Genomic DNA, 27,290 nt, shown 5'->3' with positions numbered 1-27,290 from the left:
TGTCTTTTTCCCCTTCCCCTTCCTCCAGCCCATGGTGAGTCCCAGGAAATCTGCCAGTCTGGACTTCCACTCTGTCTGCCGCCCAAGGTCCTTGGGAGGACGGTGTCAGGAGAGAGATTTATGGATGTTGACACACGCATATTGTTACTGTATATCCCATATGGGGAAATTTTGCGTGTGACACGAGGGAAGGAGCTCAGCTGGGGAATGCCTGCGGTAACCCCAGCGAGACAAAGCTGCCTTTTTGCCCTTCAAACACCTTCCCAGAAAGCGGGGTGGGGGGTTTTGTCCGGCAAAATCTTCACCCCTTCAGTACGACACCCTTCTGCACACTGGGGCACCGCTCCGCCAGCGCAGGCCGGCCCCCTGAGCCAAGGACACTGGATAAAGAGAAATAAAACCCAACTGAGGATGACACCCCCCGCCTCCACCCCTTTAGCGCATAGGTGCTAAGAAATCACTGTATCTGAAAAGCGAAGGCCTTGGGGCGGGGGGGGGGTGGTGGGGAGATGATGACTGTGGTCGCAATTTGTGATCACAAACTGCTGCCCCCTACCCCCAAGCGCCGCCGCCAGACTTTGGAGCGATTCCCACGGGCAAGGTGAATTTTGACCCGAACGTGCATCCATCGGCGGGGCAGAAAGGCTGGAGGAAGCGCGGCCCGTGGGGCGGCCGGGGGGAAGGCAGGGAGGGGAGGCTGGGGGTGTAACGTGGGAACCGCGGCGGGGGGGGGTGGGGGTGGGGGGGGGGTGCGGTCCCGAGTGGGGAGGGCGGCGGCGGGGCCGCGCACCCCTTTACCTCCGTGGCCTTTTCCCCCAGCGCGGAAAGGGAAGGGAGGGGAGGATGGGAGGGGAATCGCCGGGGAGGGTGGGACTTCGCCGGAGCGTCTCTCCCCGCGGCCGCGCCGAGCAGTTGCAGAGCGCCGGCGAGCGGGCGGTGGGGCGGGCGCTGCGCGGGGAGCGGGCGCTGCGCGGAGCCGCTGCTGGAGCCCGCGGAGCGGGGCTGCGCCGTGCCCGGGCCAGGAGCGCACGCCGCGCCGGCGGGGGACAGCGCGCCGCGGGAGCAGCCCTCCCCGGGCACCGGGACCTGCTGTTGGCTTGCCGCCTTGCTTTATCCTCCCGTTTAATTTATTTTTTCCCCCACCTATACTTCGATCCGCTGGGATTTTTTTTTCCCCTCCCTTTCCTGCAGAGCCTCCCCCCCGCCCCGGCTCCCTCCCTCTCTAGCCAGTTTGGATTTTTTTTTTATATTACTATTCTGATTTTTTTTTTTTTTTTTAAAGCGGTGGACAGAGAGAGACAGAGACAGAGAGGGCAGGAGGAAGGCGCTCTGTTCGTCCCCTCCGCCACCACCACCCCGACTTGCGGAGAGGGGTCGGGCCGAGCGGCGGCGGGATCAGCCCCTTCCCCCCGGGGAGGCGACCCCGGCTCGGGGAGCAGCCGCCGCGAAGAGGGCGCGCAGGAAAAGAGATGCATTGAAACTTTCCGCGCAAACTTTGGCGTGAGTGCGCGAAACCGAGCGAGCGCGGCGCGGGTGCCTGCCTGCCCCGGCGCGGGGAGAGCGGCCGCGGACGGGCGCCGCTGTGGAGCTCGGACTGCCCGGCGGCGGGGGCCGGGCGGCGGCGGCGGGGCGGCCGCGGAGCCTGCGCTCGGCCCGGCGGAGCGCCCACCGAAAGCAGCAGCGGGGGCCGGCGGAGAGCCGGGCTTATGGAGGGGTGAAACCGGAGACCCCGAAGAGGAACCCCCCTTCCCCCGGAGGCCCTCGCAGCGCCCGGCCGGCGGCACCCCAGGAGGCGGCGGCGGCGGGCACGGAGGAGGCGCGGGCGAGAGCGCGGCGGCGGGGCGGCGGCGGCGGGGCGGCGGCGGCGGCGAGGCGGAGCGCGGCGGGCCCCGCTCCGAGGCGTGCGCCGGCAACCATGAACTTTCTGCTCACTTGGATTCACTGGGGGCTGGCGGCGCTGCTCTATCTGCAGAGCGCGGAGGTAAGCGGCGGGGACGGCGGCGGGACGGGGGCTTTTGTGCCCCGCGTACGGGGGGGGGGGGGCGCGGCGGAAAAGACACTTCCCCCCATTTTTTCTTTTTTTCGCGGCCCCCCCCCCCCCCCCCCCCAGCCGTTGACTCCCACCTGCTCGGTGCGGTGCCGCCGCGCTGCTGGCACCGGCTCCGGGTGGGTGCCTGCAGCGCGCACACGTGTGTGTGTCTGTGCGTGCGTGCAATGCTGCAGCGGGGCGGGGGGGGGGGGGGGGGGAACGGGGGAGAAGCGCTGCCCGGTGCTTCGCAGGCCCCCAGGGCAGCCGGCAGCGCCGTGCGGAGCGGCCGCGCACATGTGCGCGCATTGCACGGCCCCGGCGTGCGGCTCCGGGGGCCGCGGGGTCCCGGCGGGGCCGTGGCCGTGGCCGGGCCCGGGGCGCGGGGCGGCGCGGGGCAGGGAGGCAGCGCGCTGGCTTCTTGCATCAGCCTCGCCTCCCGTCCTCGGGTCTCCTGACATTGCAAAAGGGTGTTTCGGCGGTGTTTGCCTTGGGTCCCAGCTCGGGTTCGTGCCGCCGAGTGGAGTTCAAAATACCTAGCTGGAAAAACAAATAGAGATCAAAGAGGACAAAATGGATCCTGAATTTCTTCCAGATTGATTTCCCCCCTCCCCCCCCCCCCAATACATATCTCCTGCACCGAGATTACAAAACCGCGCATTTTTCTCTCCTCTTCCTCCACAGTCACTTTTACTTTTGCCTCATTGTCATTCTGGAGGGATTAGAAACCAACTCTTCCTCCTTTTCTTTCTCCTTTTTTTTTTTTTTTTTTTTAAGAAAAAAGAAAGGCAGCTTTCTGTGCAAAACTGTCCTATAAATCTGTTTTCTAAAGAGGCAAGAGGGCTGTGTTGCCAGTAGATACTAAGGGGTTTAGACAGAGTGCCCACGTGAAAGTGGCTGTCCCTAGGTGGGCATGGATTACATTTTAAAGGCTATAACAGGTTAGTTCTCTCCTGCCATTTCTCCTTGGCACTTGGAGAGAACGCGGGCCGGATCTCCCACTGATCATGAAAATAAATGCCGCTTGCAAACTAATCAGTTATTCCACATTGTTTGTTCAGCACCGATGCTGGAAGGTAACTCCCCAGTTAGGAGCCATTTCAGCTGTAACTGAAGTCATGCAGGCACTGCACGCTTTGTTTCTAGCCTGTTATATCTCTACTTTCTCCAGTGACAGCCGCACATTAGGCTGTGCTCGATGGGAACCGAGGTGCAGCTCTCACTCGAGTGTGGCACAGAGCAGCCCCGTGCTGCCTGCCTGCCTGCCAGATTTGGCTCGTGGGACAATTCTTTCCGCGCTCCAAGAGTTTTTCCACCTCCAGCTCCTCAGTAAACTTGTACGGTAGCGTCTGTTCCCCGGCTATAGGTTAGACAACTCTATTGGTGTCTAGTGATAATACCCTTTAACCCTCCCCTTGCTTCTTCTCCCCTCCCCTTCCTCTTCCCCAGAGGAGGAAACGGCGGATCAGGTAGAGTCCAGGTCTGTCTGTCCTCAAGAGTTGTGTAAAAGCCTCGTGCTGCCTTTTCTCCTAGGCAGGAGGATGGTGCCGATGAGAAAAGACAGAGGATAACGGTGGGAAAAAAGCAGGGAAGAATTACGGGGTGGCAGTGGGGTCGGGGAGGGAAACGTTGCGGGGATAGATACGTGAGAGATTGCGAGATGTTCAGATAGCTGGGTGGTGTGGGCCATGTAAGTGCTCGGGCAGATCGACGGTGAGGTCTGCCCTCCGGTTCTGTCCTTATTTGTCTGTTGATCGCCTGGGCACCACGGTGATGGGAACGTTAGAAATACTAGCAGATCTCACGTAGGCAGCTTGACGATGACTCTGGGCATGGCAGAAGGCATGACTCTTCACGCTGGGGCTAGGGTTTTGTGCTTTGATGATAATATTTATCTGTACTGTTAATCTGACTGTTGCGCTGAATAAAACCTATCTAGCTAGCCAGGCACGTTGGAGAGCATTAAATAAAAGCCCTAGCAGAGGCTGAGTTGGGAAAGCGGGGTCCAGCATGTGTCAGGCAGCTTTCCTGAAGGCGAAGGAGGAGGGACGCAGGAATCACGGTGCTCCTGTGGTGAAGGCGGCAGGGGGATGCCTCCTGGCTGAAGGAGTGGTTACGGTCTCTCCTGCAGCGAGGCTGGGACGGTGGGGAATCGTGTCGCGGTTGGGGCTGGGCGGCGCTTGATGCCACAGGTGTCTGCCTCCACTGGTGGCAACAGCCTTTCTGCGCAGGAGGGGGAGGAAAAGGTGATTTTGCAGTGCCACCTTCCCAGCTGTTTGCCTGTGCTGAGCTGCGGTGCAGTCCTCACGCCCCACCGAGTCAGAGAGGTTGCGTTGTTGTCCCCTTCCAGCCCCCCCCGCCCTTTCCTGGAGAATGGCGGATGGCAGGTGGTTCCCCATCTGCCTTTGGCCGAGGGTCTCGGTGGCAGCCTGGTAGCAGGTCACCCCTGATGAGGGTCTGGGAACTCTTCCCTTCCCGCCCTGAACTGCGGAGGGACCTAGCTGTATTGCCACAGGGAACAGGCAGTGATCAGACAGGGAGGCAGGGAGAGCGAGCCTGTGACTAGACTGCTAATGATCGCACACCCACCAGGCTCCCTGCCTTTGGCGTGCCGCTGCGCCAGGCCACGATGGGGAGCCACCGCCAGAACCGGCTTCCCCGGCCCGTAGGCAGCCGGGATGCAGCGGGTCACCTTCCCCAGAGCTGCTCCAGGCCCGTGCTCAGAGGACAGGCTGGGAGGAGGAGCGCTCCTTTGGGAGCAGGGGAGAGGGAAGCCCGTGCTGACATCTCAGGGGGGCTCGCCGATTCCTGAGCAGCCCCAAATCCGCTCTCCTGTCGTCCTGCTCCGTGTCAGAGGTGCCTCGACTGTGCTGGCAGCTTGCGGGATTACTGACCTCTGTCTGCGTGTACAATGGAGGAGTGCAGTGAGTCCCGGCCACCCCCCCGCCCCTTAAGTAGAAACCGCTGAGAAGAATTTCTAGCGCCTAAGACGAAAAGTGCCTTAACTCCTGTCCCAGAGTCCCTCTCAAAGTGGATGGATTGTTTGTTCCAGTCCTAAACAGTTACAAAGCTCTTTTAATGAGGCTGCACAGATTAGGGGGAGGGGAAGGGAGAGAATGAGTACTGGTGGTCGTGGTGGTGAGGGGGGTGATGGTTAGAGAGGAATGGCTTGATTAACCTTTTCTCTCCCTTCAGAGAATAACTTGCTTCGGACAGGGACTGGGGGAGAAGGGGGACAGGGAAGGTGCAGACACACGGGTGGTGTGAGGCGGGTTTATTTATTACTGAGGGTTTTACTCCACTGAGGGACGTGCATTTGCTGTGACCTGCACAGAAAGGAACTGCCCCTTGGTCAGCCCCATTCCCGGGGTCATTTATCCCGCTCTTGAGCCCAGGAGTTGCTTCCACACCTCTGTGAAATGCTGAAAATCTATTGGAAGGAAATTGTGTTACAGAGCTGTTGGGTAGTGCCAAAAGCCAGCAGAGGAGAGCGTGACCTTCAGGCTCCCGCCGAAGGGCACGCTGGGCCTGCTTGTCCCTTGGAAGGCTTTTGGTTCCCCATTGCCCTGTCTGATACGTAGCAACGTGGTTTAAATTGAGGCAAAAGCCCCTGCCTCACCTGCTGTTCTAGCGGACGGGGCTTTGAGGGCACTAGCCGCAGGTGGAAGGTGCTGCAGAAAGGGCAGAAAAGTTTCTTGGTTTAGTGAGCAGAGAGAGTGTTAACTGGGAGTTCTGGGAAACCTTTCAGGTTTCTGCAGAGAGCTGCCCTGGGAGTGCTCGTACCAATCTTGTTTCCTCTCCTTATGGGTGGGATCGCAACCCAGGTCTAGGTGAGCGCTGGGAGAGTGTTCTGGCTCCTGCTCCAGTATGTCAGGGGCAGCGTGAGGTGCTGGCCAGGCGCAGGTGAGCAGTGAAAGTCCGTGGCTTGCGTCTGCTTCCCATCACCTGTGCACCACGTGTGCTTGCATGTGAGGAGGCGGTGGGCTTGGCAGCTGGCTGGGCAGCCTCGCATAGAGAATGGGCAGAATGACCCTCAAGGTGTCTCCGAGCTAATTTTGCTCAGACTGTCACGGTCATTCTGTGTGTGGACCAAAAATCGCTCTGTGAAAGGTCTTGGGGGTGTTGTGACTTGGATAAACTGGCTTGGCTCGTGATCCTTTTCCTGTGCTGCAACACAGATTGAGGCTTTTATGCCCTTGATGCGGTTTTCTTTTGACCCATAGATTGTCAGGCGCTGAGTGGCTTTGGAAGGCCGCTGCAACCTCTGCTGCCTCCATTTTGTTTGTGCTGTTGCAGTGACCTTCACACTTCAGGAATGAAACTATTTCTAGGAACCTGCTTTTTAAACTGTTGTCACAGCACTGAGATTGGGAACACGGCCCTCTCCTCCCCAGAGGAGAAACAGATCCACACATGGGGTGGCTCAGGTCCGGGCTGGTGAGTTATGCCCAGGTACAGAAAGACTTTGGTTGAAATGAGAAGCAAGGAGTTCGGTCAGGGGGACCTTAGACAAAGGGAACTGTGCACAGACACAAAGGAACGGCTGGGAGAGGGGCTTCTAGGGCTTCGCTGGCTCTCCTGTCCCCTCCTTTTAAAAGCTGACACTTTGGGCTGCTCGGACAGTGGTGCTGCCCTGTGCATGAGGCTGCCTAGAAGACCACAGCTGGCGGATTCCCCTTGTGAGCTTGAGGTGGACTTTGCCTGCTCAATTCAATCCTGTCTCTGGCTGCGAGATCAGAGGGCCTTTTTCTAAGGCTAAATGCAGCACATTGCTGATGAAACAGTATTTTGTGTGTATGTATTGCCACGCTCTTTTCGGGCGTCCGCTGAAAGGCAGCAGGTTCTGGGGCGGATGGCATCTCACAGGTGACAACATACCTCGGAGAAGTGAAGAAAGCTGGGCATTTTTCGGTTTTGGTTCAGAACAGAACAGCAGGGGGAAACCTGACTTGGCTGGAAAGTTACGTCAGAGCTAAAACCTTCACGCAGAGCGGGAAGAGTGGAGTTTTTGTTTCACCTGGAATTAAAAGGACTTCCTTAGTAAAGCGGTGTAACGCTTCTCCATCCCGGTTTAGGGGTGGGTTGCCTGTCGCCACTCCTGCCTGCGTCAGCGGTGTGGAAATGCCCCTGGTCCCAACAGGACGGCAGGAGTGAATGTGGAGCTTGGGGCCTTTTTGGTTTTTGTCCCGGGGAAGCAGGGACGGGAGCCGCGCTGCCGCTGGGCCACGCAGGGGCTGGGGACCGGGCCCGTTAGGTGAGGGCGCGCGGTGCCCGCTCTGCCAGAGGAGAGGAGGGAAAGCCGGGCGGTTTGGTGGCGTCCGTCGGCGAAGCGGTGCTGTCACGGTTAATCGCCCTGACACCCGGCCAGATACCGACACCTCGGTGGCCACCGACAGCCATCGGTGACATTGAGAGGGGAGCGATGCCCTTTCGCGCCTGGCCACCCTGTTCCCTTCTCTGCCCTCCCTGCTCCCCTCCCGGGACGGATTCACCTTTACGGGCGGGAAATAGAGGCCCCGGGGGAGAAGAGCGGTGCCCAGGCCCGCCGGCCATGCCAGCGGTAGAAGGTCACCCCTGTTATTTTTCTCCCCCGGACCGAGGTTCGCTCTCTGTTTTTTGACCGCGATCGCTGAACGCGCCTCCCTTTGGGACGCGTTTCTCCCTTTGGGACCTCTCTGGGCCCGCCGCGCTGGAGGCCCGGCCGCCTCCCTCCCGCCTGCCCCTTCCCTCGGCCCGGGGCCGTCCCGCCCGCTCCGCCCGTGTCCCTCCCGGCTCCCCGGGGGACAGGGAGGGGGGGAACAAAAGGTCCCTCTGTGCCCGCCGGGCCGGCTGGGGGGGAACGGCTTCACCTCGGGGGGCGCCCTCTCCCGCCGGGGCCTCCCCGCCTCTGCCCGGCGGGGGGGGGGGGGGCGGCGGCGGCGGGCGGCGGGCCCGGGAGCCCTCCCGCGCCCCGGGACCGCGTAAGGGCTCCGCGTTGTGACCGATTTTCTGTTGTCTTTGCAGTTGTCGAAGGCTGCTCCTGCCCTGGGGGATGGGGAGCGGAAACCCAATGAAGGTAAGCGCTGGGCGGCTTCCCGGCGGGTGGGGGCGGCCGGGGGCTCGGGGGAAGGAGGCCCGAGCCCCGGGAGCCGCCGGCGGCCAACACCGCCACCTCCCGGGGAGCGGCGGCGGCGGGAGCGGGGGGCTGCCGGCGGGAGGCGCCGCCGCCATGAACCCCTCTGCGGTGGCGGCGCCGCCCCCCGCGCCCCCCCCCCCCCCCCCCACCGCGGCCGTGGGGCCGGGGCGGCCGTGGGGCCTGGCCGTGGGGCCGGGGCGGCCGCGGGGCCGGGCCGCCGGGGCGGCCGCGGGGCCGGGCCCCCGGGGCGGCCGCGGGGCAGGGGCGGGCAGCAGGGCCGGCCCAGCCCGCTGCTGGCTTCCCACAACTCTGAGGAAAACTGCGTGCGTGCGCTCATGCACATACACATGCTCATTTATATATATATATACACACACACACAGAAAAACGCGCGCGCACACACAAAGAGCTGAGTAGCGGCGAACGGTTTGCTCGGGATTCGCCAGAGTGCCATAGGACGGGATTTGTCATCTTCACCGCCCAGCTCTTCCCCGGCGGTGCTGGCGGTGCCCGGCTGGGTGGCCAGGGCTGATCCCCGAACAAAGGCTGAAGCAGTGCCCTGACTCCCCAGACAGCCAGGCGGCAGGTCTCCGGGGGGAGAGAAGGAAAAAAGGATGGCCCAGGATGATTTTCCAGAGTTGTGCCTCCTGACAGTCACGGGTACCCCCCGGTCAGAATATTGCTAAGCACTGTACAGAGCCGGGCTTGAAAAATACACCCTTTTACTCTGGCTTGAGCTAGCAGGCTTAGGGGGTTCAGGGGATGGCAGTGTGGACTGATAGATTCTGCATAATTCGTTGCTGGCGGTGCGGTAGGGACAGGACCATTGCTTGGTGAGGAAATGTCGTGGTGCCTCTGCAGCCGTTGTGATTTTCTGTCTCTCCGGCTACCCAAAGGCCAGGCTGTGGCAGTGCCCTCTGCCTCGTTGGTTTGTGTGAGTAACTGTAGGCCAGAAGAGCAGTCACCCCCAGGTTCGTCAGAGACGCCTCCTGCAAGTGCCCTGTCTGGTGGAGCCCTGTGCGTTGCAGCAGGTTGGCTTTCTGCCTGCAGTCCTCAGTTCAGAAGTGGGGTAAAAGGGCTGTGGACTTTGGAGCCTTCAGGCTGAGGTGATCACCAGCTGCTTTAAGACCATCCTGACCGTGTTTTCCCCATACCTTCATAGCAGAGCAGACCACTCGCTGCGTGGCAGGGTCTGACGAAGGTCTTGCAGGGTCCCCACGGGTTGTGACCTCCAGCGTTATTCCAGCTGGAGGTCAGCAGAGGGCTCTAGCAGTGTGAGCCCAGATTGGCTCTTTTTTTGTCACACTCGATTTCAATTTCTGTAACTTTATTGGTGTGACAGGCTGCATGTGCATTGCCAGAGGTTTGTAGCAGGCTGTCTTTGGGATAGGTGTCCATTTTGCATGGGCAAAATTTCTGTTTTGCTGGCGGGCTGCCGCCTGTTGCGCTTGACCCTTGCTCCTGCTGAAGTCAACAGAAGAAGGTTCAGTGACTCCAGAGGGATCAAGATGGAGCCTGCTGTGAGGCTTATTCTGGTAACCAGTCCTCTGCTGTTGGTAGAAAAGAGCTAGTGTCCTCATCTGTGCCATTTGTTGTGTCCGACCACCTTCCCTGGGGAGGGGAAGAATCAAACAGAATTTAATTCCCTGTCACAAGAAGGCTGATGGGATCGTGGGAGAAGTTGGTCTGGCAGTGTGAGCAGTGAGACTTTGGTGCTGTTGCCTTGGTGCTATTTCTGGTTTTGCGATGCAGATATATCTGTGAGCTAGAAATCAGGACTCTTGGCATTACCTTCCTGGCTCTACTTCTGTCCTGCTGTATGACCTTGGAGGTCCTCTCTCAGTACCTCAGTTTCTCTTCTGTGAAGAGGAGACGATCATGCGCCTCTGTTCCACAAGGACAGTCTTGCAGTTACTTCCACTGACGCTCTTGGGGGTCTTTGAGGTTGGGGTGAAAGGTGACCATTTTGTGCTTGCTCCGAGATGTCGAGCTATGACAGGTTTTTATTTGGGATGGGCTTACTCTGGTTGGAGACTGTAATTTTAGCTTCAGCCCCTACCCTTTTGTGCTCAAGAGAGCCTTCCACATGTTTTGTGGCACGGGAAGTTGTAGAGGAGTCAGACAAACACTCTTTGTTTGTTCCACGAGAAAAGATTTTCTGGTATAAATAAAGGAAACCACCAGCACTTGTGGCTGCACTTTTATTTTTAAAAGAACAGTGAGTCTGTATTGCTGCTAAGCCATTGACGGGGGGGTGAGGCAGAATGATCATAGACTTGCTCCTTTTCTAGTCTAGCATGTTCCCACTCGACTGCTCCAAATTTGGACTGAATCCTGCCTGCTGTGGCTATGTCTGCCCTGAAGAGTTAATGTGGGCCCTGACTGGATTTTAACCTTACTTCCCCCTCCATTCACAAAGAAGAACCTCTGACTCAAATCTGGAGGTGTTTTGCAGGGTAGGGGTGTGGGTTAAATGCGGGATTAACTTTTAACGTGGGCTGAAGCCCAAATTGCAGGAAGGGAGCAGGCCAAGTGGTGTTAGTCCTTCAGTGACCTTCCTATGTTTCTCCATGAAAGACAGACCTTCTTCCGTCCCTGACACAACCAATGGAAAGGAAGCACAGACTGAACCAGCCCGGCAAAGTGTGGAATATGACTCCTGGTACATAGGAGTAAGTGTAGGTACCGTAGCAGGGGCAGGGCTTTGCCGTGAGGATGACTGTACCTCAGTCATGCACTCCTATTTGGGTACTAACTGTGCAAATGAACTATGGAGCATTGCACAGTCTCTGCGTGAATGCTCTGTGTCCAGTGAAATCAAGGCAACGCGCCTTTCGCGGCAGGATGTTCTGACTGGCAGCTGGAGAAAGATTCCCCATTTCCTTTTCAGAGGCTGATTCAGACTTTGGAAAATTATCATACGTTAAAGTACAGGCAAAAACTCCCGGATTCTTTATGGGAAAGATTTGGTACTGTCAGATCTCCCAGACCTCAAGTATAGTCGTGAGCGCAGCTGTGAAAGTAAAGGCTCTGCAAAAGAAGTTGAATGTGCTGTTCTGTGGCCAATCTGTAGTCTGGATTCGCTGGTGTAATGCAGCTGCTTGCGCAGTGCAAACATTTAGGAAGCTGGGCAGATGTGAATCAGTTTCACTTCAGTTTTCTAATCTGTTTTGGTTTCTGCTTCTTTATGCCCCAAATGACTGCAGTGAGCAGCATTTGATCTGCGCAGGTAACTGCCACTTTCCCTCCCTCTTTTCTTCTCTCCCTCCCTCCCCTCAATGTAGGTCTGTAAGCATTTTTATCCAGAACTGTGCCTTTACTGCCAGAGTTCCCAGGTCCTTCCTGCTGGCACAGCATGAATAATCAGCAGTGCAGTTCAGTGGCTGTCATTATGCCTACAGAATTTCCCGCATTTTAAATTGTTCAACTTGTTGGAACATAGGTGGTGACTAAGGTCACTCCGAAGGGGAACAGGAAGAAGGAGGTAGCTGCAGACAAGATAGGAGAACAGACAGGAGGCATACTGCAGTTAGGGGAGGAGGGAGGAGGAAGGGAAGGGACAAGGAACAGAAACATGCTGTCTTCTAGACAAGGAATACCAACAAGCAGTCCATGCCTGCCAGGCTACATTTCCCTTTCACAAGCCACTTTCTCTTTTAATAGCTGCTCATGCTCTCTGACACTTCAGACTCCCTGGATGGAAGCTCCTCCCCTCTTGTACCCGCTCTCAGCACTGTCAGCTCTGCATGACCTAGAATTAACTTTCAACAATTAACTGCGGGCTGTGAGATCCAAGCCCTGCAGCTTTTGCATTTTTGTGGCAAAGTAACCTTTATGCCAGTTTGTCACAAGTTCAGGGCACTTTAGAAATGCTTACCGGAGACCATTTTTTTCCATGATGCAAGCAGTTTGTGCTTATCACTCAGAGTTATCAACCTTGGTGCTGTAGGACTCTGCATACTGTACAGGTGGATCATTATAGTGCATAACAGCATGGGGCAGGTGCTGTCTCTTTGTGCGTACGCTTATCCTCTGCTCTATTTGAGACATCCTCCTTTGCCTGCGTGCTGGTAGAGCTGGGAGGTCTGGAGGGTTCCAGATACTCACTGTTTGCAGAACTGTACTAGCAGCTGGGTTTTGTGCATGTGTACTTATCTATCCTATCTGTCATCTCTTTAAATCTCTCCAACCCTTGACCAAGCAGCAAAATGAAGCTTTGGCAAGAGACTGGGAAACATTGAGAAACGCTTGTGAAATCAGTGCAGATCGCAAGCAGTTAGTGTTTGCTTCATTCAGAGGGAAGGTAGGGGATAATGGCAGATCCACCCTGTTCCCCCTCCCACACTACCTCATTGTGGTTCAGTAGCCAAGTATATGGTCTAGTTAATCCTTGCGGTGCTGTGGGCTTGCTTTGGATTTTTCAGTGGGTGGCTTGATTCCTTGGTCTGGGAAAGCAAGCGGTCAGTGTGGAGACACAGAGGCTGTGACTTGTAGCAGGTGCTGTTGTGGTTCTGAGGTGGCCTGTTGAGGTGGATGTTCTTCATGGGCAAAAGAGGGAGCTGACAAGAAGAGCGAAGATACATGGGTGCATGGTTCAGAACCCCCTGCTTGTTCTTGGAGTATCTCTGTGCCGAGGTCTGTAGAAAGGATGCTTTGGGCTTATCCTGTTGCCTTCTAAAACCCACTGGCGCAGCCACTGGCTGTTTTGAAAGGGGGTAAAAGGCAAACTGGTGAAGGGCCTTAATCCAGAGAGCAGATAATCTGCAGCAGCATCAGGTGCTTTTTGGCTGAGCTAATGTGCTTGGTGGCAGCATATCCGAGAATATGAGGGATAGTGGGGAAGAGGTTTGGGGAGGCGGCACCTGTGGGATGCATCGTGGTGCCAAGCAGGCAAATAGTGAGGCTCTCTTGACTATCTTGCCTCTGCCCCGGAGCAGTGATAGGAAGAGATTGTCTCTTTCTCTTCCCCACTTGATTTGTGTGTATGTGTGTCTGTGTGTGTGTGTGTGTGTGAGGCAGAGACAAAGGACTTAAGTCTGTAAGACTGTTAGTGAAGAGCATAGGGTAGATGTGTTGCAACTGTCTGGCTCATTTTAAGGGGCAAAGCACTAGACGTTCTTGAGCTAAGTTTGTATTAACTTATTGCCTCCATTCCTCCTTTTAGTTATCAAATTCCTGGAAGTCTACGAGCGCAGCTTCTGCAGGACAATTGAGACCCTGGTGGACATTTTCCAGGAGTACCCTGATGAGGTGGAGTACATATTCAAGCCATCCTGTGTGCCTCTGATGAGATGTGCAGGTTGCTGCGGCGATGAGGGCCTAGAATGTGTCCCTGTGGATGTGTACAACGTCACGATGGAGGTGAGGGCCCAGCTTGCAAGCTGGCATGCTTGGGTGGAGGAAGCAAATCAACCATCACAGCCACTCCAAGTCCCAGCTCCCAGCTAATTCAGAGGAAGGGCAGCCTACCCCACGGAATTGGAGATTGTTGGATCAGGAGGGCTCACCTCTCTCCGGACCCTTGTGCCCAGCATTATACCATGCAGGGTTAAAAGATGAGTTGCCCATCTCTATTCAAGACTAAGAGGAGAATCTGTTTTTTGGCTCTGACCTCGCAAGTGCCCAAATACAGTAGCTAGGAGCATGCAAAGGAGCATTTCTGCAAAGGAACACTTCATGCTTAGGGAATGCAAAGGAGCATTTCTGATGCTGCTATCTCTGAGGCCCCGAAGAAGATACTCTGTGGGCCCTTGCTCCACCTTAATTCTGCATTTGGTCCACACAGCTGTTGCTCTGAAGGCAGCTGAGTAGTGCAAAAGGAGAAAGCCTGTCAGTACTCTCTCCCGGAGGGCATGTGAGGTCAGCCTTTACCAACAGAGCAGGGGATTTGGGTCATTAGCTACGTTGGCACAGCAGGGGTGGAAAGGGGCTCTAAGAAACACACTGCTTCAGTGTCAAGTGGAAAAGCCTTTCTGCCTCTGTGCATCCTCCTCTTTTGTTTGGAGGCTGCTGAATTCATTCCTCAGAAGAGACAGAGATGGCTGTGATAGCGAAGGCTGGGCACATGGGGAAGATGCAAGCCCTGCTGTAGAGAGCTTTGTCACTGCCCTTGTGTGCCAGCCTGGATCCCACCTTGTGTCCACAATGGTGCTGGTGCCCATTACCCTTATCCCATAGCTCCCTCACCTACTTTTGTCCCTCAGCCTCTTGAATGGCCACTGTAACTATTGCCATCGCTTTTTGATATGGATGAGAGACGTGCAGGACTATGTGATTCCCAGCAAGCTCTTTTTACTTGTCATTTGAGCTGTGTTTGAACTCTGGTGGAGAACCTGTCTATGCCCTTCAGTGGTTCCCCATACTGCCTTTCCGCTTGCAGGCTCCAGCCTGGGCCAGAGCCTACTTGCGTGGTGTAGCTAGGGACGGTTTACTTCCTACTGTTCCTTGCTGAATTACAGTTTTTGGCTGGTATGCCCACATGCCCGTAAAGGGTCAGAGGCACTTGAGCAGATGTCTGGTGCAAATGTTAGAGCTAGTGGTTCAGCCAGGTTCTGGGTTGAGAGACTGACGGTACATGCATAGCTTCCAATATAACTTCCCTGGAGGCACCTGGGGCTGAGGGATGGGCAATGTCTGGCTCTGTAGGGCTGTCTTTAAGCACAGATCACCACATTTATTTTGTGTGTAAGTCACTGAGAAAGTGAGATGTCAGCTGGGAAGGAGCGGGGGCTTAGGGAAAAGGAGTTGGGTATGGAGCTTTTGCTTTGGGCCTTTGCATTAGACTGAAGCATGCCTCTACGTGAGAGCAGGCTGGATGCTCTGTTATGTCTCTCTAGCATCAACCAGGGATGGCTCAGTGAGAACCTTGCCATGGTGTTATGCCCTCTCCCATGCCTGTCTCCAAGGCAGTCCACCAGTGCCGGCACCTTGCATGCATGAGCAAACAGAGCTTTGGCACGAGCCTGGTGTTGCCACTTGGTTGTGATCAAAGGCCTTCCCTGACTGGGAGAATGGGGCCTCAAAGCCAGCTCAAACTTTGCCATGCTCTTCCCAGGAGCACCTGGGGTGCAAATGCTTTGCCGCGCAGCGGGCTGATTTGGAGCTGTGAGTATAAATAGTGAATGGGCAGTGACCCTCTCTGTTTCTTTCATTCCAGATCATGAGAATTAAACCCCATCAGAGTCAGCACATAGCGCACATGAGCTTCTTACAGCACAGTAAATGTGACTGCAGGTGAGAATGGAGCAGCACTGGTTCCTCTTGCAATAAACGTATTCTGAGCCTTTACTTTTTCTGCCATTGGGTTGGGACTGTTGTCCAGAGGGTTCTGCAGTCTCCTCAGTTGGTTTGCAGTGGGATGCCTGAGCCTGGGAAGAGAAATCCTTTGCTCGCGAGGCTTCTCCATCTCTAGATACAATGGACAATGCTAGCCTGCACCTTGGGGTCTTTTGGCACTGGCTGCCAGTGAGGTGCAACAGGAGAGCAAACAGTTTGAGAAGGACCACTTAACCTGTGCCATGGGCATTCTGCAATGCCAGCTGTACATGTCCTTCCCTGCACTTGGTGGGAACTGGGGATAATACTGGAAGTGTATGTGGTAAGCTCCCTTCTAATGAGGCCTTTGTTCTCTCTTCCCCCACAGACCAAAGAAAGATGTCAAAAACAAACAAGAAAAGTAAGTGACGAGCCTTTCCTCCTTTCTCTTTTGGTGGTTGGTTGGCGTTTCCTCTCCCCACTGCCCCTTGCCCTTTTCTTTGGTTGGAGATACTCACTTTGAGAAGGTGTTTTTGGAAATGGCATATGGTAGTGCATGGGGCGACACTCTGAATCCATTCCAGGTGCGCACAGAAACCCAGATCTGATGGTCCTTCCTTCATACCCCAGACCTGGAGCTTGCATGACCCACGGCCATGGCAGTCATTCCTAATGCTTTATCCTGAGTCAGGGAAGTCCTGTCATGTGTGTCCTACCGGAATGGATTCAAGGTGCAGCCCCAATTCTCCCTTCCCTCTTCCTGGGGTGTTTCTGGTTACTGCAAATCGCTGCCTTTCTTTATTATTAATTTTTTTCTTGCTGCTTGAGTGAGTACTTGCTGGCTTCTTTCACAGCAGCTTGGGTAGGAACTCTGCTGGCTACAAGGAGAGGTGGCAATAGAGGCCTGGTGGAGGCAAGACTGATGCCATGCAGGGTGTGATGCTGGTTTTGGTTGGGTGGGGGCCCAGGAGGGTGTAAAGGGAGGTGGATGTCCTAGCCGGGTCTTGGTGGAGGCTTTCACGAGAGATTTTTTCAATCTGATGGATTTGCTGTGGTGACCTGAAGGAGGTTAAGGAACAACCTTCCCTTTCCTTCCTCCCCAAAGTAAAAAGGTTGTGGAAAGTAGAGAAATAAGCTCTTGTCCTGCAGTAGTTGCAGGGACGATCACAAAATGTGGAACAACATTGAAAAGAAAGAGTGACCTCTTGGGGTGAGAGGGTCAGCTGGACTGCGCATGGCTGGGATAGTGACTCTGCCATTTAGAGGTGCGGAGTTGGAGAGGAAGGGGGTGAATATTGGGAGATGAGGCTGAAACAGAGACCGAGAAAGCAAGCGGGAGAGTGAGAGAACTTCTTTCACCCCTCTCCTGGTGGTGTATATTTCTAGCTGCCTTCCAGCCTCTCCTCCTCCCCCTGGAAATCTGCTCCTGGCTGCATCGGGCTGCGTGCAGCCAACACTCCTCTCTGTGCAGGGCCGTGTTGGGGATGGTTGGTCTGTGTGGCTCAGTGGTTTGAAGGTGTGCAAGAGTTGGGTCTGTGTGAACTCTGGTGAGGATGGGGTGTGGGTGAAGCAGCCAGCCCGGACTGCGTTGCATTCCCTTTCCTCTTCTAACAGCACCTTGCCTGCTCTTCGCTGGTTCTGCGCTCCCCGGGGAAGGAAGGGAAGGGATGGGAGAGATTGGTGTGCTTTGATTTGTGCTGGATTGGAAGTCCTGTTATATTGGTGCCCCTCTCCTCCCTTCAGGTCGATATTCCTCCCCTCACCGCCTCCCTGTGACTCCTGACATGTAGGGCAGAGGCTGGGAGCGAGCTGATGCTCTGACACTCGTTCCAGTGAGACAACTTGAACAGGGCCTAAGAAACACCTATGGTGCTTTCCCTTCTGTCCCCCCATGTCCCCTCGACAGCTCCCTCCTGAGGTGGGCTCTGCCAGGGAACGAGGGAGCCTTTGCTGAACTGTCGCAGTGCTGGGGCTCACTTGTCTGACAAGCCCTGGTGCTTTGCCAAGGGCCTTCTCCTTGCATGTCTCTCCCTTGGTCCTGTGCTAATGTGGCTCAAGGAGCAGTGCAGGCTCCAGCCTCCCTCCCTCCCTGTGCTCTCACTGGCCTGTAGGGATCCATGGTTAGTGTCCAGGCCTGCACGTCCTAGCCCCTGCCTGTCCCAGCTCCTGCCCAGGAAACAGGAGCGACTGGTGAATTTTTCGGAAGAGAGTCAGTGCCTTGGCTCTGTCCCCTCCTCTGTCTGGCAGATCCATGTGGAAGGCGAGGGGAGGGAGTGAAAGGAGGGAAGATCTGACAGCTGCTTGCTGGTTATCTCCTGGGTGTCATAACTAGATCAGGCCTCCCTCTTTCCCCTTTGGTACTCAGGATGGAGGCTGCCAGAGGGGACGTTAGCAAACATCCAGCAAGGTCTGCTGGAGGCCTCCGAACCACAGGCAGGAGGTGGGGTGGGTGAGCAAAGCCTGCAAGCTATATAACCCTCTCCCACACAGCACTGCCACATAGACCAGGTCTCTCTCCCCTTGTCTGCGGGGTGCTGAGGCCAGGCCCCCTTTGCTCCCATCCCAAGGCAGGATTACCACCAGCCCTGCAGCAGAGCTGTTGGAGCTCAGCTGCCCCCTCCTAGGCCCGGTGCCGGGCAGTGCGTCAGGTCAGAGTGGTTTCCTTTTCCCTGGGGAGAGCCCCTCCGCTCAGGTTGCCTCTTGTCAGTCAGCGTGCGCCTGCGCTTGTCGCCTGGAACGGTTGTCTGCACTCACTGCGGTTGCGTGATGCTTTCACGAAGCTTTCTGTTCTTTCCCCCTCACCCCCTGTCCCTTTCCCACTGCCCCTCTCTGGAGGGGGCGGGTGCCCCTCTGAGGCTCCACCAGATCCGCCTCTGCTTGCAGCAGCCCTGCTGGAGGTGGTCTCTGCTGAGTCCCCTGGCGTTGGCTTGGCTGTGGGCAGGCTGGTTGTGGTGCTGGCAGGAGCACAGGAGGGCCGGTGAATGTGTGTGGCGAGGTGGAGATCTGTGCTTCGGCCCGGGGACTTGACCTCCTCCGGTCCTGCCTCATGTGCTTCCCCCCTCCCAGCAAGGCACATGGCTGGGTTTTTTTTTGCCTCTTCTTCCTTGCATTTTCTTCCGTTTTCTCTCTCTCCCCCCCTTTCTTTCCTTCTCTCTCTCTCTTTCTCTGTTTTTTTTGTTTTTCTTCCAGAAAATCAAAGCGAGGAAAGGGGAAGGGTCAAAAGAGAAAGCGCAAGAAAGGCCGGTACAAACCACCCAGCTTGTACGTTTGTGTCCTCTGCTTGTAGACTCTCTTCCCTCCCTCTCCCCAAACCAGTCCGCCTGCTTGCTGCTCACTCGAATCTCACCCTCCCCTCCCAGTCACTGGTGGGCTGCAGATCCTGCAGGGGCAGCACTGGTGGTGGCACTGCTCTGGCACTAAGGGTATCTCAGGGAAGGTGGCTTTAGCTTGCTTGGCTCTCTCTAATCATCAGTGGCGATCATTTTCCCAAGGCACAAGAGCACGGGTGGGTGGGCGAACGCCTGCACTTCTTTTCCACGCCTTCTGGTTGCAACTCTGTCATCCGCTTTCCCACACTTGTGTTGTGCCCTCGCTGCTACGACGACTGGCGACAGGCAGGCTGGCATCTGCCGTGCATGTGTGTGTGTGTGCGTGCGTGTGCGTGCGTGTCTGGTGGAGTCACAGGCGGAGAGGAGAGGTGGGACGGTGGGAAGCTGGAGAGGGGGTGCTGGGGAACTGGGGGGGGGTGCACTCTCTCTCTTTTTTCCTCTTTCTCTGCTGGATTTGGTGGCTTCTCTCCCCCGTCTCTGTCTCTTTTGCTCTGCCTCTCTCATGGTGGTTCACAGAATTCTGCATTGTAAATTCATGGCCCATCCATAGGAGACTCCTAGGTGGCAAAGTTGTGGGATGGGGCTTACAGAAAGGAGGGCAGTGCCAGCTGCAGGGGTAGGCACGTGATGCTGGAGCCCAGCTGCTTTCCAGGGGAGGAGAGACCCTGTGCATTTAACTCATTTAGCCGCTGGCCTCTTTCTACTCGAATAGCCCACTTCAGAGAACGCCTTTCATTGATACACGTCAATAGCTGGTTGGGACCTCTCACCTTCCCATCCTTGCTTTCCCCTTCTTCCTCCCTCTGGCTTGTGCCGATGGATCCAATGCAGCATTTGTGAATACTGTGCAGAGAGCCTGTTTTCTTTCTCTTTACGCTAATGCAAGGGGGTGCTGTCCTGGGGCTGCCGGGGTGCTGCTGGAAAATCCATCAGCCCGCGACACTCCAGTGGGCAGCATGGGGGCTGCGGGAGGGGGCAAGGGGATTGCTTTGATGTTTAGGGTGTTGCATGTGTATTTTCTTTCTGCTGAAGCGCTGTAGCTTAGACATCTTTCCTTTTGCCTTTTTGCAGTCACTGTGAGCCTTGCTCAGAGAGGAGAAAGCACTTGTTTGTACAAGATCCCCAGACCTGTAAATGTTCCTGCAAATTCACAGACTCACGTTGCAAGTCGAGGCAGCTTGAGTTAAACGAGCGCACTTGCAGGTTTGTGTCCTGAAGGATGAAAGAGAAACACACAAAGAGAAAGAGGGAGAAAGAGAAAGAGGGGGGAGCTTGCTTCCTGCTGACTTCTGGCACCAGTGCTATATGGTTACTTCTTTTCTCTGTCCTACGTGGGCCAGAGGGCAGAGGGGCTACTGAGATGAGGACAGAGTTTCCCTGTGTCAAAGGGCAGCTGTGCGTTTCAGATGTGCTGTCAGGACTCGGACGGGGCGTTTGTATCTATGGTATCCTTTCCCGTAAAACAAGATAACGGAGTTCATGTTGCTGAGGTAGCCAGGGGGAGGGTCTGTAGCCCTCTGCACATTATCTGTGTGCAACTCTGAGCGTACTGTTGGACAAAGACAAATCCTTAGCTGACTAGGATTTGACCACCCCTGTCTTCCGAGCCCTTTTTATGTGGCTTGTGGACACTCTGCTATGTGCAGAGAGAGGAAAGCCAGGCCAGGAGCCTCCCTCAAGGCTGTCCCCACATTCTCCTTTGCCTCTTGTTCTTATAAGCCAGGGAGAGCACCCTGTTGTCTTTGCACTGTGCTGACAGTTCCCTGTCCATGTCTCAACCAGAGTTGTGGTTTGAAGGGCTGCAGTCAGGGCTGTGACGTGGGATACAGCAGGATTAACTCTGTCTCTAGGTGAAGGCAGGCAGAGGTCTGTATTTCAGGTGTGAGGTGGGAGACGCACAGGCACTGTGTGGTTAGTGTTTGTTCAGAGAACCATGCTGCGCATGTGTCATCTGAGTGCTCTCTGTCACGCACCATCTGTGGCATAGGTGTGCAGAAGCTGATTCCTGGTTCTCACGTAAGTGCTTTGGTGAACTCAGTGGGGTCTCTAGACTCGCACCAGCTGCGTGTGCATCTCTGGTGTAGAATCATCCTACCTATCCAGAGAGTGACATGGAAATGGGGTTGCTAACGAGCCTTTGACTGTGACTCTGAACTCAGGCCCCTTTCACAGAGATCTAGGAGATTCCTCCTGTCAAGAGAATATTGCAGTGGCAGTGGCTGGCTGGGAGAGAGATCCAGGGTCCTTTGTGGCTACATCCTGAAAGAGGAGACATCCTTTTGCCTCCATTTGCCTGCCTGGAATTGGCTAGGTGACTAAGGCTGCTACAAGTAGCAAGTGCTTCCTTTAGGTGTGAAAATGCTTTGTGCCCAAACCAGAGACAGGTTGGCACTGCCAGCATGGTGGAAACTGCTCTGTATACAGAGGAATTTTCTGGGGTGCTGTAATTTCAGTGGGAAAGCAATTGATGGAGGGCCCAGAATAGAGCAGCTTCTGGAGTTAAACTTCTCCCAGCAAGCATAACCCCTGGTGTGTGAGACCAGACTTTGGCCTTTTGCCTCTGCTCCTGTTCCCAAACCCCAGAATAACTGGAAATTACCCTACAGAGTTTCAAGGGTGAGAAATAGTCACAAATACAAATTAAAAACAAGCAACACCCCAAAGGAGTCATGATGGCAGAAGGGTTTTACTAGTTTCTCTTACTGGTCCTTCTCTGTGGTGGGATAATTGGCACTAAGCGAGGTTTCCAGAGCTGGTGTGTTGGCCAGAGAGATAGGAAGGAGTCACAGGAGTGGGTAGCTTACCTGTTTCCAGATAAAAAGATGGTTAAGCTGAAGTTCTTCATGTTCTTTCTTGTAGAATTAGAATTGGGCCTTACAGGGGAGGGTAAATTCTCATTTCTCCTGCTGCTTCTTCAGGCTGCTGCTGCTGTTCTCTGGTGCTAACCCCTCCTCATGGCAGCTAGTGGAATGAGAGGCATTTTCTTTTCACCTTCTTGCCTGCATGAGGCCTTGTTGTCTGCACTGCTTCCAACCCAAACAGCAGGCTAGGTGGAGAGCTGAGGGAGTGTGTCTTTCTGCATGCATTGCTTAGCCTTGTTTTTCTGTGTGTTTGTGTGTTATCTATGTGTGCATGGTGTGAGAGGGTGCAAACAAGACACTCAGCTCATCTGTGAGAAAGCCTCTGATTCTGCTCCTAAATTTACTCCTGTACCAGTATCCCCCCTACCCCGTCTAGGTGAGCCTGGGGGAATGGAATTCATCAACCCATTCATGGGTTGAGATTCTCAGCTGTTTTGCCCCATCTGCACAGCACTTCACCCCACCAGTGACGTCATGCCATGTCTTAACACCATGTGCTCTTAAACACATTAGCCACCTCCCTTCCTTCCCTTCCCCGTCCTACTTGCACCCCAGTCACAAACACTAACCCTTCCTCTCTTTTTTTCCTTCCCTCTCCTCTCTGACAGATGTGAAAAACCGAGACGGTGAGCAGCGGAAAAGAAGGGGGAACAGCCCTGTTTCTGGAGCCTGATTTCTTGCGTGGACAGAAAACAAAACAAAACAAAACTCTAATCCAAATGAACTCTAAAAATGAAGGATCGGTAGAGCACAGCACTTTCAGTACGGACGATGGACTCCGGAAGGAACATTCCCCAAGGCACCCGCCGCACAGAATTCACCTTTGGGTTTTGAACTGTTGTACTTGTTTTTCTTTTCATGCTGCTAAATAACAGAGCCAGGAAGACTATAGGGGTGTATTTGATGGGTTTTCCCATACATACATATATATGTGTGTATACATGCATATACATATATATATATGTATATATATTTTTACCACATCTATATATACATATATGTATATCTTTCACACACATATATATATTTTATATATATATATATATATACTGATTATTTTTTTTAACATTTCTAATGTTATTGGTGTCTTCACTGGATAATACCCGACTGCTGTGGACACAAGCGGGCTACTTGGGGCATAAGAAGCAAGCTAAGGCTTCTACTCAAGCGCAGGGTGTAAACCCCTTAACGCTAACTGACTTGTGGGGCCTCCGCTGTTTCTCTGTAGAGTGTGCTGTACCACAAACCACCTTCTCCTTGCCTGGGACAGGGAGGAGAGGTGATGGAGAGGATGGGCAGGGAGTTCCAAAGAGCGGCATTCTAGGGTGCGATGGGTCAAAGGCCAAGGAAATGGCTGTCTGCGTGATCAAGGATTCCTCCTCCCCTCTCTTTCCCCCAGCCTTCGCCCTTACTCGTCTCATAACCTGCCTGCCTGCCTTGCTGGGACATGAGATGTCAGTGTATGTTTTACATTGACTTTATTTGCTATAGAAACTTTGCCAGAGAGACATGCTGGCTTCTCTTAAGGATGGTGGGCAGCTGATGCGCACTAACTTCCAGTTCAAGGAAGTATCGCAGGAGTCTAGATTTCCCGCCCTTGGCTGCAGGAGGACACAAGGTCTGCAGCCTACTGAAGCAAGAATGGGGACCGATGCATAGCCACACAGTTGTTCAGCACTGTCTGCTTTCTTCATGCACAGAGCTGTCACTCGAGAGCATCCAAGATGCTTATGGAACATTTCTGGAAAGGGATATTAATCAAAAGTATATACACAGTAGGGGGGGGTGCGCGTGTATGTGGATGTGTGCATTTCTGTCTGCGTGTTTGTATGTTTGTGGTTTTCTCTCTTTTTTATATATATATATTTATTTTTATACATATATATATATAAAAAAATAATATATATGTATGCCAAGATTGAAGGGGGGAAAAAGAAAGCAACTTTCGCTGCCTTCAGTTTGCATGCCTAGTGTGAATGACCCTTAAGAACATCAAGAAATTTTTTTTTTTTTTTTTTTTAACTGATGTACTGTAAATATCAGGCCCGTTTTTCATATCTTGGGCTGGGGAACCAAATGTGAAGGCAGCCGAATCCCTAAGCTGTGTCTGAGAATCTTGGCTCTGTGTGTATCTGCAGTATACGCTGTGGTGTATGTGAAACCCACACCCCCCCCGAAAGCGTGTTTGTACATCTATGTGGATATATATAATATCTAGTTTTGTGATTAAAATTATTAATAATAATAATAATAATCAAAAAGGTACTCGGTCTGTGTCAGAATGCTGCCAAACATCATCTGCAATTGAATTTTCAACGCCTGATAATGTGCAACACGGAAAGACAAAAAAAAGACAAGACAGTCTAAAAACAGACTCACAACAAGCGACTACTAACCACTAGGAACTCCCCATCCGACTGACGGCTTTCAGAAGGAGAAAAAACACATGGGTGGGTGCTTGTATCTGCAATGTATAATACTCATGCTGCATCGTGCGCAAGACAGAGGCTTCCGATGGGGGGGAGGGAAGAGAAAGTGTTTTATATACTTATTTAATATCCCTTTTTAAATTAGAAATTAAACAGATAATTTAATTAAAGAGTAGGGATTTTTCAGTATTCTTTGTTGATATTTAATTTCAACTATTTATAAGCCGTACCTCCTTTTTTTTTTTTTTTTTTGTACTGGTTGTGTATAAATTTAACTTTCCTGTTGTCCCATCCCATCTCTCCCCAATTGTTGGCAGAGTCAGTAGCATGTTATGGGCAGTTATTTAATTTCTCTAACACCTACCCCTACACATTCCTATGAAGACAAGAGTTAGATATACATCTACATAATATATATATATTTGGCTGTGTGTTTGTATATATATATATATGTTTATGTATATGATGTGTGATTCGGATTAAATAGACACTACAATTTTTTTATGTATGTAAAAAGAAGAAACAGGAAAAATAGAAAACTACATCTTGAATCTCTCTCCTTTTTAATTTTAATATTATTTATTGGTGCTACTGTTGTCTGTAATAATTGCGGGGAAAAAAGATATTAACACTACATATTGTGTCTAGTGAATTTTTTCAAGATATTCCTTACTACATATTTATTTTTAAACAAATTACGGATATATCTTAAAAAACCGACGATGACGACAAGAAACAAACTTTTTTTTGTATTAAAGAATTTAATTCTGACCTTGATTTCCTTTGCCTTCTCCTTCTGCCTTGCATCCTGGTTTTCTTCCATTGTGTAACAGACCCTCCAGCATTGCCTCTGGAGGTGACAGGGCACCAGCAACCTGCCAGTTGGACTCTTGGATTTGCGCCCAGAGCCTCCAAAAGCATCTAGGTACCTAAAGCCCGTTGAAGTGAATGGGAGGTAGGCACCAAAATACTTGTGTGGAGCTCAGACGGAGTTCCCCCGGTCAGTGAGAAGAGGGTGGTCTGATGGGCAGGAACGAGGGGGCAGGACTCCAGGGTTCTCTCCCAGCCCCTGATGCCAAGGAGCACACTGATGGTCCTAATCCTGCCTCTGTCTTGCCAGGAGGCAAGCCCCATGTGCTGGGCACTGTACAGGCACGAGTAGACGCGATCCCGGTGGAGCTTACAATCCAAGAGGAAAGTAATGCCCCGAGCCTGCCCTTCACTGGTAATGGACTTGGTGTTTGCAGTTGGAGCAGCATGTGTGCTACCAGCTGCCCGTGATGGCTCAGCAAGACCTCACCATCCTGGTTGATGTTGAACAAAGAACTGTTCAGCTCTGACTGTGCTCATGGCTTCATGAGGGATCTTGATACCATTGCATCTTCTGTGATGTGCTTTGGGGTCTTTGGGAGGAAAAGCTCTTTGGAAGCAGTGTCCTTTCCTCGTCAGCCATGGAGGTGAGTGTATCACGTGTCAGTCATCTGGCCACGCTGGAAAGGAGCATACAGGATATTCCTGGATTACTGGGAGGAGTTAATGCAGACCATTGAGTTCATGGCTGCCTCGGTCCTGCTCTTGTGAAGGTAAAGGATCTGGCTTTTACTTAGGGCGGACTTAGGCAGCTTAACAGGTGGATCTGCAGTCACAGCCTCTGCAAAGGGCAGAGCAGAGGAAAGAGGCTTGAGGAAGCTCTGGTTCATCTTGTTCAGTAACATCTTGTGGAGTGCAGCGGTGAGGTGAGAAGGTGAGCGGGGCTGTGCATGGATGCTGATGCGTGAGGAACCCAAGGACTTGCTTCCCTTGTGTATTCACCACCGGGTTTTGGTTTGTGAGGACCTATGGGCTGTTTTGCAGACGGCTGTGCAAGGTAACGAAGATGGCAAGCCTATCCTTGGTAGACCTGCATTGTCTCTACGTGAGCTTGGAAACATTTACAAGTCAGGAAATTGAAAAGATTGAAACCGGCAGGTCAGTGTTGCTCCTCTGGGCTGAGCTGGATGTGAAATCTCAGCATGAGGGAACCCAGGTCTCCTGGATGGATGAGGCAGTGGGTCCCTACTGTTGGTTGCAACACGTCAATCCCTGCCTGCTGATGGTGAGCTGGGCTGGCTGCTCCTGGCACCTGGGCCTGGAGGAGAAGAGCATGCTGCATCCCTCTCTTTTCCTTCCTCTGAGGGCTCAGGAGAAGCAGGACATCTGCAGAGCCAGCTGACCTGGTAGCCTACTCCATGAGGCAGTGGCTGTGCCTGACTGGATGGCATGTTTCAGCTGGGACAACTCTACCTGCTCAAAGGATTAATTTGCGTGTGGCTGCAGCAGAGCTGAGGCAGCTGCCTCAAATCACCGCAGCAAGAACCTGCCCAAGCCAGCTCTAAATGAGGTACCTGGGGCCCTGGAAGCAGTCCAGCTCTTCTCCTTTATCCTCCAGGGTGGGTATGGCTGGGCTGTCACCTCTTGTGAGGAGAGCGATTGCAGCTCGATGTTGGAGGGGAACTCAGCCTGGCTGGAGAGGCTGCACCCGGGTGAGGACCCCGCTCCTGGAGGAGCTGGGATGGAGAGGCCTGGCTGCCTCTCACCCTGCCCAGCCTGAGCCCGTGTCTCGCACCTGGCTCACGTGTGCCCTGTCCCAAGGTGAGACGAGGACGTGTGGAGCGAGGCCAGGTTTGCAGGCTGGCGCTCTGATTGCAGCGTGCAGCTGTTCACCCTGCGCATGAGAACTTTCCCTCAAAGGCTTCTGGTCACATCCACATTTTGGTGGCTGGCTGATTAAAATGCTATCTTCTATGATTCTATGATCTTCAGGCAGCTGGCTGGTGCTTTCCTCGTGCCCGCTTCATTTATTCTGTGGGATTCAAAGAGCGGAGGCACCATAAGAGGCAGAAAAGGGTGACCCGGCATACACGATAGAAATCCCCACCAGCAATGGGAAAAGGCTGCTTTTGGTTGGAAACCCCTTCTGTCTTTCCCATTTGGCACCTGCTAGCTGGTTTAACCCCTTGGTGCTGATGCCTTGTGTTGCTGATCAGGTCTGTAAGTCAGCCAGGCTCTGCCTGGGCTCTGCCACCACCTGCAGAGCCTGTTAGAAATACCTGTAAAGCTTCTGTCCTTCAGCGTGGTCTGACGAAGGACCTTGGAAGCCCAAGGGAAATCCATCCCACAGGCCATGTCCTCCACTGTCTGCCTGCAGGAGCTTTGGTAGTGAGAGCTGGGTATTTTTATCCCAGACCACGTGGTGAGCGTGTGGGGAGCCTCTCTGTGCTTGGGATGCCTGAAATT

At 53.8% G+C, this 27,290-nt stretch overlaps 1 protein-coding gene across 3 annotated transcripts; it reads left to right on the top strand.

Moving 5' to 3' along the window:
- The first annotated feature begins 1,915 nt into the window (after positions 1 to 1,915).
- On the top strand, positions 1,916 to 22,215 carry VEGFA (vascular endothelial growth factor A). Of its 3 annotated transcripts, XM_075707659.1 has the most exons (8): positions 1,916 to 1,981; positions 8,030 to 8,081; positions 13,306 to 13,502; positions 15,298 to 15,374; positions 15,784 to 15,816; positions 18,585 to 18,656; positions 19,796 to 19,927; positions 22,194 to 22,215. In XM_075707659.1, the coding sequence occupies exons 1-8, from the start codon at positions 1,916 to 1,918 to the stop codon at positions 22,213 to 22,215; spliced, it is 651 nt and encodes a 216-aa protein (XP_075563774.1). The 3 variants fall into 3 exon arrangements, with proteins under 3 accessions (XP_075563774.1, XP_075563775.1, XP_075563776.1); XM_075707660.1 differs by lacking the exon at positions 18,585 to 18,656; XM_075707661.1 differs by lacking the exons at positions 18,585 to 18,656; positions 19,796 to 19,927.
- The last annotated feature ends 5,075 nt before the right edge of the window (positions 22,216 to 27,290 follow it).

Source organism: Pelecanus crispus, chromosome 3 (genome assembly GCF_030463565.1).
Source record: "Pelecanus crispus isolate bPelCri1 chromosome 3, bPelCri1.pri, whole genome shotgun sequence".
In the NCBI taxonomy this organism is placed as follows: Eukaryota; Metazoa; Chordata; class Aves; order Pelecaniformes; family Pelecanidae; genus Pelecanus; species Pelecanus crispus.
Note: the sequence above shows the minus strand (reverse complement) of the source record. Positions and strands in the feature narration are given on the sequence as shown.